General features: G+C 35.8%; 1 protein-coding gene across 16 annotated transcripts in view; it reads left to right on the plus strand.

Annotated features, from left to right (window-relative positions):
- The window catches only part of LOC123764978 (electroneutral sodium bicarbonate exchanger 1), a 151,801-nt gene that overhangs the window by 49,390 nt on the left and 90,009 nt on the right, over positions 1–12,402 (plus strand). For 8 of the 16 annotated variants that reach the window (XM_069333379.1, XM_069333371.1, XM_069333380.1 and 5 more), the window contains 2 exons: positions 905–1,040; positions 9,514–9,681. In XM_069333379.1, coding sequence (XP_069189480.1) covers positions 905–1,040; positions 9,514–9,681 — 304 coding nt within the window. The remainder of the gene's footprint in view (positions 1–904; positions 1,041–9,513; positions 9,682–12,402) is intronic. The other 8 variants (XM_069333376.1, XM_069333377.1, XM_069333378.1 and 5 more) reach the window with 1 other exon arrangement.

Here is a 12,402-nt window from a genome sequence, read left to right on the forward strand (position 1 = left end):
TGGTTATTCAATGTGTATATAGATGGGTCTTGAAGGTGATCTAGATAAGAAAACTGTACTAGAAAATGGTGTGAGAGTGGTGTATTATAGAAATAGATATACTTTAGTACAGTATATCAAATTTGATTCACAGTACAGTACTAGTACTGTATTTGGTATACACAAATAATATCATTCTTCTTACAATATTTGTTTAAGATACGGTGTATATGATATATAGATTATGGAGAAAATTTTCTTGATGCTTGTGATTGGAAATAGCTAAAAAAATTATTTGGACAAAAGCAAAGGAATGGTGGATGGATGTGGTACTGGGACTGAAGTGAAGCAGGTGGATGGATGTGGTACTGGGACTGAAGTGAGGCAGGTGGATGAATGTGGTACTGGGACTGAAGTGAAGCAGGTGGATGGATGTGGTACTGGGACTGAAGTGAGGCAGGTGGATGAATGTGGTACTGGTACTGAAGTCAGGCAGGTAGATGGATGTTGGAATTATGATATTTTAAACAAAATCTCAGTTGATATAAAAGTAATGAGAATATTCTTTGCAGAATTGCGTACTGTTTTACCATTACCGACTTTTAGTGTATATAGATTTATATATATTTTTATGTGTGGTAAATATTAGGAATTATGTACAGTACAGTATTTGAAAGTTCAAAGTAGATCTGGATTTTTGAGGTTGCACATTGTTTTTTATTTTTCTAATCGTTCTTTGCATTGGCTTATTACATGTATTGAATTTTTACAGTTAAAAATTTAATTGTTAAAATTTTGCAATAAAGCTGAATGAAAATTCATACAAATTAAAAATATTGATGACTATGTAGTTCTGTGGCCTTGAAAGATTTTATTTTTTATTTTTTTCAGCTCTGTGTATGCACTAATGAATTTTAACCAACAGTTCCGCGATGCTCTCCTGCGCAAGCATAAACATCTCTATGAGAAGCAGAAGCACAATAAAGAGAATGGAAATATGTCTCGGCTACCTCTCATCCGCAGTTTAGCAGAAATTGGGAGAAATCATTCATCCTCAAAAAGTGAGTCTCGCTTCATTAATTTCAGAAACAGCTGCATTGATCATGAAAGAGTGGGTGTTGGACAAAATTTATTAATCATTAATTTGTACTAATAAATGTATATAGAAGCAATTAAAAAAGAATTAATATCTAAATCAGTTTCCTAAATTATTAGAATATTAATTCGTGTGCCATGGTGTATTTCTTTTCCAAAATATCCAGGAGCGGGTGGTAAGGCAGGACCAGGGTTACCTTGCACTAGTGCACTCAGTATTTGATGACACTGACAAAAAAGAAGTGGTCATATTAGATCGTGAATTCCTTGTATAGTTAACCATTTTCTTTCATAACTGTCTGTTGTAGCTTGCACACTCACGGAGCATGGATGCATTTCATGACAATTACATACTGTTAATTCAAGACATCATTAAGTGATGTGGTCTAAATTTTTGTTGATTTTTTTCTTATATATAATGTAAGTTGTGGTTATGTATACTGTATACCATACACTTTAACTTTATTATTTATCATTTGGAAAATATGTTAATTTTTATACAGTAGAATCTTCAAATAATTTGCCATGGTGTACTGTGCAATTGTAATTATCTGGGAACATAAACATGTTAGTATATCTCTCCACCTATTAATGTAGTTACATTTTTCTTAAGAAGTTATGAGAGGTTTGGTTTGATATTTTATTCATTTATTTATTCTCAACTGATTTAATTTGTTTTGTGTGAATGGGTTTTGTTTTGTAATAAAATATTGTTATATCAATAAAAACTCCCACGTTAGCAGTAGGTGATAACACTTAGAGACCCTCCGCTGCACCAGTCTGGCATTGTTTTAAGGTTTTGCTGTGTAAACATCATTTTTAATACAATTATAATTTTTACAATGTTTCTTTTAACAAGACTTTTTTTTATCTGGTTACAATTTTCAAGCACTGAATCTTGCTTGCGGATTGCCTTACAGGTTTGCGTTACAACTATTCTTTGACAGCTTTCATTTAAGCGACACGGATCAACCTGTTCCTTGAGGGGGAAAGATTTCTATAGTTGACCTGAGTTGTAACTGGATATTAGTGGCTGCCTCATAGCTTATGCATGTGTACATCCCTGGCATGTGAGCAGGCAGCATGCTTTATGAGTTTATTGGTTTCTGTTAGATAATCATATCTTGTTTTTACATTTGCTTGTTTTGGAAGGTTGATTTCTGGTAATGAAACAGTTTTTTGTGTAAGCAAAAATTGCATTATGATCTAATCAAATCTTTATTAATTTTTTTTTCTTTTTTTTTTTTTTTTTGCGATGAGGTGTCTAATAATTTTAAAATATGTCATGACATCATAGAAATTTGCAGGAAAGAAATGTAAGGTTACATCATATTCATTTGGAAGATGAGAGGTTTTCATTCTGTTGCTTCAGCTGCTGGTGAAATTCAATTAATAAAGATGCCATTATATAGTAATCTTAACTTCACCTTAGGTACACATATTACGAAGACTTACTGCTGTCAACTTATAAGCATAGCTTGTTTTCTCTCATTAGATGAATTACCTAGACACATTATTTCTTTGTGACCTATAAATTCTGTCTATGTGACATCTATCTGTCCATCTATTTATCAATCCATCTGTCTATTTATCTATCCATCTATTTATCCATCCATCCATCTATCTTATTTATCCATTGATCAGTCTATCCATCCCTCTATCGTCAATCAATCCATCCATGTATCTATCCATTCATTCATTCATCTATCCATCCATCCACATACTCTTCTTTGTATCTATATGTCTGTCTATCTGTCAATCCCTCTATTCATCTATGTATCCATCTACCTACTCATATTTCGATCCATTTATGCATCCAATCATCTATCCATCCACTTACTCTTCTGCCTATTCATCAATCTAGTCATTTATCTACCCATGTATCCATCAATCCATCTATCCATGCCTATCCATTAATCCATCCATCTATATTCATCCATCATCTACCCATTTATCTCTGGCTTTGTCTATCTGTCTCTGTCTTTGTATGTCATGGTCTTTGTCTGTCTATCTCTGTCCCTGTCTGTCTGTCTGTCTCTCTCTCTCTCTCTCTCTCTCTCTCTCTCTCTCTCTCTCTCTCTCTCTCTCTCTTATAAAAAAATATAATTATTTAATGTATGGGTGGCCACCAGTGAAAGGTGTGAAAATACTAAAAAAAAAAAATAGAAAAGTTACCCCTCACTCTGATAAAGAGCCATGGCTTGAGAAACCTTTGAAGCTGTGGAAGAATTGTCTGTTTTATGCAAGTATGGTCAAATTATTGACAGCAGGAAATTTCTGTTAATTTTCCTGAGATCAGTGAGTAATGGTGCATATTACAATAAGACAAAAATTTTTGTTGAAAAGTTTATTTTGAAAATATTTAGCTGTGTAGCTGGCAGGCAGTGCCAAAAATCGTTGTGGGGGGTCTAAATGTGACCTTGGCATGCCGTTCTCTTTTCAATTCTGGCAATCCAGGCCTATGCTAGTTAGGGTGAGGCTAGCCTCAACTGCATGGCCTCCAACTTCAAACAGACAGACAGACAGACACTCTCTCTTATATACATATTCATACATACACACAACTAGAGGATAGAAGAAAGAGGCAATATGATCGCTACGTACAAAATAGTAATCGACCAAATTGACAAGGAGGAATTTATTAAACCAGCAACATCATGAACAAGAAGACAAGGATTCAAGCTAAGGAAACAGAGATGCCGAAAAAACACTAGAAAGTTTTCCTTTGCAAACAGAGTGTAGACGGTTGGAACAAGCTAAGGTGGTGGAGGCTAAAACCGTCAGTAGTTTCAAAATGTTATACGACAAAGAGTACTGGGAAGACACGACACCACAAACGTAGCGTTCATCCTGTAACTACACTTAGGTAATTACACACACACACACAAACACACACACACACACACACACACACACACACACACACACACACACACACACACACACACACACACACACACACACACACACACACACACACACACACAAGTTTGGAACAAGTTAAGTGAGAAGGTGGTGGAGGCCAAGACCGTCAGTAGTTTCAAAGCGTTATATGACAAAGAGTGCTGGGAAGACGGGACACCACGAGCGTAGCTCTCATCCTGTAACTACACTTAGGTAATTACACTTAGGTAATTACACACACACACACACACACACACACACACACACACACACACACACACACACATATTTGTGTGTGTGTATGGCTGACTCCATACACAGTTTCAAATGTAGATATGATAGAGCCCAGTAGGCTCGGGAATCTGTACACCAGTTGATTGACAGTTGAGAGGCGGGACCAAAGAGACAAAGCTCAACCCCCGCAAGCACAAATAGATGAGTACAAATAGGTGAGTACACACACACTATTATAGTTCCATTGAGTAGGGGAAATTGGATTACAGTGTGGATAGTCAGTTTATTGTATTATTGATTCCGAGTTTTTCAGTAATCTTAAGCTAATATTTAATTGGGCTCTACATGCACACAAGGCTTTAAGGACCTGATGTCAAGTGGGCTTAAACGTTCGCATACTGGGCTAGTACCTACTGTTGCTGTGCACCAGCTTGCCCGAAACCGATCAAACAGTACACCAACCCCGGCACACCCACTTCATTCCAGGGTGGCACCAAATTATGGCACTCATCTACAGCTGCCAAGTTTAAAATCTGGTTTATCTGAAAATCCAGTATGGCGAAGGAATTCAGCAGGAGTAGGCAAGTTGGGCATCAGGGGTACAAGTTTTGTAGATTTGAAATTGGTAAATAAAAAGTTGAGTTTTCATTGCTGTAATTCTTATATGTAATTTTGTTTTAAAGAACCAGAGTCTTATCAGTGCATTTTGCACAGAAAAATGCTTCACAAAATGCCCTCTATCAGTAGAAACTATTGTGCATGTAGGTAGAGGGTAGTATTAGGTTATATAGTGTTTCAGATTTATGGCAAATTATCGAGATGTCGACTTAAAAACGTAGTTTGGATAATAGAGAGTGCCTTGTTACAGAAGTCACTCCCATACTGTAGAGTCCTGGCCTTAAGTTTTGCATTAAGGTTTTATGAGCACAAACATGTGTTAGTTTTGGCTGCATCTTTTTCATTCCGAGACCACACATTTTACTTTTTGTATGCTCTTTATTTTTCTCTCTGGTTGACTATGGCTGTTGTGGCTTTATACCTCTGGTTTAAATGCTTAGCTATATATTATCGCATACCAATCTCATTCATAAATAGCTTCATGTATTTATAAGTCATTTTCCAATGCATTTTTACTGTGCATTTATTAAGATAGAAAATGCAGTTTTAGTAATCTTGTAATTTTATATATATATAAAATATAAATATATATATATATATATATATATATATATATATATATATATATATATATATATATATATATATATATATATATATATATATATATATATACTGTATATTTATTTATTTATTGTAGTGAAATAATATGAAATACTACATAATAATTACAAGAAGTCAGTCAGATTTAATACAGTATTATAACTTGCAGTAATATTTCTTAATTATAACATTTTATCCATAGGTTATTATTGTATATTGCTGAATATAATTTACTAATGTGTTCATTACAAATATTCTCTTACCAGTAGCATATGATACACAAGTGGATTTTATAATGTTTTCCCTAATATTTCAAATAAGATGTAGAGAGTGTTGATGTGGTGGTCCCATGCAGCCCCCACAGGCTTACCAGCTGTAAACATGTCACCTACACAATCACTTACAGTACAAGCCAGTTATTGAGAATAGTATTCAGTCTTGAACTGCCTTAACAATTGGTTCTGCAATGACAAAACTCGGGAATGATGTCACCGATGGGTGTAGGCATACCTTGCGAATGAATATACATACAAGAAAGAATGTGTGCGCCTAAATACAAATGACTGCAAACTCGATATTATGTTGCAAGATACAATTACAAGTTAATTTTTGATCGGAAAAACTATACTGCAATATTTATGATCTGCATTTATTAGTGGGCGTGAAATCAGCATTAATTGCATGGGTAAGACAGGGTTGATGAGGGACTAGGTAGTCTGGTGTTCAGTCTGGACTCCTCACTTGATGGAGGCTGCTCAACCTGGTCTGGGGTTCACCTATAAAAGTTTATTTGATATAATTATACAGTCAATAACTTTATAATGTTACTGTTGCAATAAATTATTCTTTTAAATTTATATTATTGCATATTTGACATTAGGATATTGTCTTACAAATAAGAGGAGGGGATCTGAAAGATATTTACAAGTATAAATGCAAACCTTTGCCAATAGTTGAACTCGGTGCTAATCATTAATGCCATAATTAAATAATTTAGATTTTATTTCCTTTTTAAAATGCTAAAATAATACAGTATTAGATAATTGTTCGTATGATTTATGAACACAGATCATGTTCATAAACTGTAACTGTATGTTCATATTATTTATGAACATACATACTGTATATTGTTGTGCATATCTAAATACGTACTAATACAGGTACTGTTCACGTAACCTTATTTAAATTTGGTATTTTTGCATGGGTTAACCTCCCCCTTACTTTTTGCATTACTAATACATTGGAAATTAATCTCAATGCTCATTATATTCATAGAAAATTTATCCACAATGAACATATTTGTGGAAGTGACTTTCTTTGAGAAACAGTAATAAGAATTTTTTGTTCAATAACCATGAGTAAAGGAGAATATTCTTGCTTATTACTTCCTTATTCAAGTTATTCAGTTTGGTTATAATCAAGGTAGAGTAGTGTGCAGGATTGACAACCTAACTAGCTACTATGCTTGTGTTTACAAAGGTGATGTGTATGGTGACATACTATATTGAAATAAGTTATTATCTAGGATTTGTCCAAAGAAGATAATGAAGATTGTCTATAATTATATATGAGAAACTAAGAGTGAAATGTAACTGTATGTGAGAGGGAAGAGTAAAGGTGAACTGATGACTTGTTTAATTGATTGAACAATGGTGTATGGATGTCTGCCACATGTGTAGGTGTGTAGGTCTGGCACATGTGCTGGTGTGTAGATCTGGCACCTGTGTAGGTGTGTAGGTCTGGCACCTGTGCTGGTGTGTAGATCTGGCACCTGTGTAGGTGTGTAGGTCTGGCACCTGTGCTGGTGTGTAGATCTGGCACCTGTGTAGGTGTGTAGGTCTGGCACATGTGTAGGGGTGGATGTGTGATGGTGTTGCTGTAGATACAGGGGGTATGGGTGTAGATGCCTGACTGACAAAGGAGGTGTAGATATTGCAACATGGCTGGTAAAGTGGGTGTAGGTGTAGATGCCTGACATTCAAAGAGGATGTGGGTGTGGATGTATGACTGGCAGAGGTGGGGTTTAGGTGTGTGGATGCTTGATTGACAAAGAGGATGTGGGTGTGGATGTCTGGCTGACAAAGGAGGTGTAGGTATGATGTCTGGCTGAAAAAGGGTGTGTGTAGGTATGGATATCTGGCTGACAGAGGGAATGTTGTAGTGGTTGTGTGACGGACAAAGGGGTGTAGGTATGGGTGCCTGGCTATCAGAGAAGGTATAGGTGTGGATGCCTGACTGAGAAAGGGGGTGTGGAGCGTGTATGCATCAAAGACATTAGTCAACACAAGGAATAACGAAGAATAATGAGGATATAGACGTTTGTTAAAATATTTTTTTTCCATAATATGTCTAGTACAAGTATTTGTAAATAAATGGATTGTTGTTGAGAATGTCCAGTACAGTTATCTATATTTCCACTAGGCTCATCTTTTAAAGTGTAAATATTTGACAAATTTTCCATTTTCATATATCTTGAATCCGACCCAGATCACCCGGTTCTTTTACAGTGAGGTTCCAACCATATTGTTATTATCTAGACTTTACAGTTACAAATAAAACAGAACAGTTTGAAGATGTTAAACAAGAGTGCATAGGGAAGATTTACAGTGGCTCACTTTTATATGAGAGTTGTGCATGGCGAGTGTCATAGATTGTGCTTATTCTGAAGAAGTAATAGGGTACTGTGGTACTACTGTAATAGTTGTAGTAGTAGTTGTACTAGTAGTAGTTGTACTAGTAGTAGTAGTCATAGTTATAGTAGTTGTGCTAGTAGTAGTAGCAATAGCAGCAGTAGCAGCAGTAGCAGCAGCAGCAGTAGTAGTAGTAGATGATGATGTTAATATACAGTATATATATATATATATATATATATATATATATATATATATATATATATATATATATATATATATATATACAGTATATATATATATATATATATATATATATATATATATATATATATATATATATATATATATATATATATATTATATTATATTATATTATATTATATTATATTAGCAGGATTAGAGTATTCTCTTTAGCATACTAACAAAAGTGTGTAATGAAAATATATTACCGAGCAAGATAGAAACTAAACAAATCAGAGGTATCTGTTATGTTACATTTGCTCTGGACTGAGAGAAAGGTCAATAAGTGTGAGAGATACTGGGTAAGTGTGCACTTTGTGAAAGCTAAGAGAAGGGAAGAGGATAATAAAATTAAGCCAGCTAAAATTAAAAGTGGTGAAGTAAATCCAAGAACTGTATGGATGATAAGTATGATCGATGTGGCTGCAAGTGAGACTGAAAAGTGATGAAGGGGATTGTAATGTGATTGGCTGTATGATAAAGTGGACTGTGGAGTGACTTGACAGTATGATGAAGGGCACTTCATTGTGATTGTGGGGCAATTCATTGAAAGAGGCTGCAGTGTGGTTGAGCAACCTGATGAAGGGGCTGCTGTATGACTATTGTCAGTATGAAAAGGGGGACTGCAGAGTGATCATAGACAGTATGATGAAGAGGGCTGCAGGGCAACTGTAAGCAGTTTGTGATAAGCAGTTGCTTTATCATTTCACAATTATATTTTAAGTCTTCTCTTTCATAAAGTATGTACTTTCAGCTGTAGGTTACTCACAATTAATTATGCTGCAAATAACCCTAATTTGCATTGCCCAACTGAATGCTGTATATACATACTCTCTTACAGTTAATATGACTTCCTAAAACTTATTCTTTTTGTCACAGCTCCAATAACTACATTGCTGCAATAGTTTAATGAAACTTGTATTATATAAGTAATGCTACTTTTTTATCACAAGAAATGTGAAAAATGAAAGACAGCCATCTTTGTCTTAATTTACTGGCTTCAACACAATAATGCTGTAACCAACTTTGTTTACCTCAAATGTCATTCTTGTGTCACATTGCTAATTCATTATTATTTTCACAATGACACACTAACTCATCTCTCATTCTTTTATCTTTCATTTCACTATTTTCTCTTGTCTATTAGTTTTCATTGTTCAACTTCTTTTCTCCATTTTCTGTTCTGACCATCAATTTTCCCTAACAGTGGAGGAGGGCGGGGCTTCTACTCAAGCCTCGCCCACGCCCACGCCCACAACAGCTCTTGATGAACCGCCCAAATTTGGACGCTTCTTGAACGTGCCAGGGAGCGGTGGTGGTCTTGGTTGTGGTGGTGGTGTTGGTGGTGGTGGTGTTGGTGGTGGAAGTACTGAGGGTAACAACCCAACCACTTTTCTGAAAATTATCTGGGAGACATTTGTGATGAGACCAGCAATTTTGACCTTTGATTAAAAGTTTTGATAAAGTTGGTTTTATTACTCTGAAGAAGGAAGTCAATTTGTATGGAAATTGTATTTTAGGCTCAAAATTTCTGTTTGTCTTATTTCTTGGCCTATTATTCCCATTATTTGCTTAAAGATTTGGTGTATTCAAATTACCTTTTACTGTACTTTGTATAATGGTTTACATATTTACTGGGAAATTGGTTTAGTGTTTTTGTACCCGATCTATAGCATATATGAAAGTCGTCTATAAAATTGTCACCCTAGTAATTATTCTTCTGTCAAAATTTATGTAGTTGCCTGTACTATCTGCATGGACGACTGTGCTACGCTCAAGCTTTTTAATTTAATTTGCTCAACTATTTAGGTCAAGGAATACCTTACTGCACCATATCTCCCCAATAATTTTATGAAAAGTACATGATGATGATGTGCTTCTCATTATAACGTTGTGGCAGAAACATGCTCTAGCTTCCTGTTTTCTCTATAGCAGAAAATGGGAATGCACTCAAACTAATATCTGAAGGGCTTGTTCTAACCGCTTTTAGATTTTTCTCTTTGAATGCTTAATTTTTTAATATATTACGTCTTCATTAACCTCTTATAGTATAGTTTATAATTTCAAGGGTATTGGTGCTAGTTTGTAAAATTATATTTCTTTTAGTTGCTTCTTTTTTGTGTAATTGTGTGTGGTGTTTATATGTAATTACCTAAGTAATTACATATGTGTGTGTGTGTGTGTGTGTGTGTGTGTTTGATTACTTAAGTATAGTTACAGGGTGAGAACTATGCTTGTGGTGTCCTGTCTTCTCTATCACCTTTGTCATATGACACTTTGAAACTGCTGATGGTGTTGGCATCCACCAACCTCTCTTAAATTACTCTAACCTTCCAAAACTGTGTTTGCAAAAGAAAACTCATATGGTGTTTGTTTGTGTGTGTGTGTGGATGTAGGTGTGTATGTGTGTGTGTGTGTGTGTGTGACTGTAGTTACAGGAATACATATTTGTAATCTGTGGAGTCTCGGCTTCCTTATATTTTTAATCATGTAGTTTTGATGCTTCCAATGGTATCAACACACACTTTCCCATCATGCCATTTATTCTGTCTGCCTACCACTAATGCAAAAGAATCTGTTTGTTAATGTTTTATGACACCTATGTTTTGTAATGTGTACTTGGGTCCTGTTCTCCTTGGTGCAGGTTTCAAGAATTCTGCAGCAATTTTTGTCATTTTAGACAATTTTTGTCTAAGTTTTGTCAGTTATAGATCCTCCAATTTTGTTAGATCTGTGAGCCGTTTAGTAGCATATCTGACCGCTGATGTGTTTTTTAAATTATTGGCACCAAACAACAGCTGCATATTTTAATTCTGGTGTTTCACATGTCATGCAATTTTGTTTGTGCATTTCCTCATTTATGTACTTGAAACTGGCGACTGTTTTGTAGGCCCCCACTGACAATGCTTTTTGACATGATCCTCTGGTAACAACTTACTGTCAAGGATCACCACTAAATCTCTCTCTTAACCATATTCTGTAGTCTTTTTGCTTAATGTACAGGCTGACTATAGTCTTGTCTCACCTCCAAACTCTGTTACATGGCATTTGTCTACATCAAATCCCATTAGCCATTTGTCTCTCCATGTACCTGTTTAGTTCAAGTCGTTAAAGATGTTTTATTCGTCCTAATATCTTGGTATTATCTGCAAGCATATTCATATAATTCTATATTCCCTGCAGGTATGTCATTTATGTTATACAATGATTCAAAAAATATTGGGAGTGCTCGTACTGCTACCCATGAGACTTCTCCCCCTCGCTAGTGACTTTCCTCTAGTCTGATTTATGTTCTTTACGGTACTGATCTCATCTACCGCTTAGAAATGTTTCATCCATACGAGTATCTTTTCTATTATTCCTCCAGTTTGCTCTATCTTTTGGAAAAAACTGGCTTATGTGATATTTTATTAAATGGTTTTCTTAGGTCTAGATAGATGCAGCGTGCCCAACTGTCTCTCTTGCAAAATCTTATTGACTGTCATAAAACCAATTTAATTTGATATAGATAATCTTCCTGGTCTAAAATCAAACTGCCTAATTTATATATTTTCTGAGGGAAATCCCGTCGGCTCCCTGAAGCTAACGAATTGATATCCGCTATATTAGTTTAGAGCATCATTTACTTGGAGTTCTTGCTTACTGGAAACCATGGAACCAGAGAGGCACAGGGAGCAATGGCTTATGAACACTCCACTTATTGAGAGTACAATACAGTATAGTCATGTCTGCCATCGACCAGGGGGTATCACCCAGAAAGGCAGGTGAACCATTACAAACCCCTACTGGTAAAACATTGCAACCCAAGATGGAACAGAGCCCAAGAACTTTCCCCAAGAGGAAACAACAAACAAGCAAATCTCCACTTAACTATCTTGCCCGTTCATTAGCGACCCCCCTCCCCTGGGAGAGGGGAGGGGGGGTCAAAGTGCTGACACCATCAGTTCATTGACTGACGAAGAATAGGGCAGACATTATCTCTGGCCTCATTCTCCTGCATGGATTTTACCCTGTGTGGTTGTGCCAGCTGTGTGTTGTAGTGGGGCCTGACAGCTGAGTGGACAGCGCTCGGGATTTGTAGTCCTAAGGTTCCGGG

This window comes from Procambarus clarkii, chromosome 29 (genome assembly GCF_040958095.1).
Source record: "Procambarus clarkii isolate CNS0578487 chromosome 29, FALCON_Pclarkii_2.0, whole genome shotgun sequence".
NCBI classification, from domain to species: Eukaryota; Metazoa; Arthropoda; class Malacostraca; order Decapoda; family Cambaridae; genus Procambarus; species Procambarus clarkii.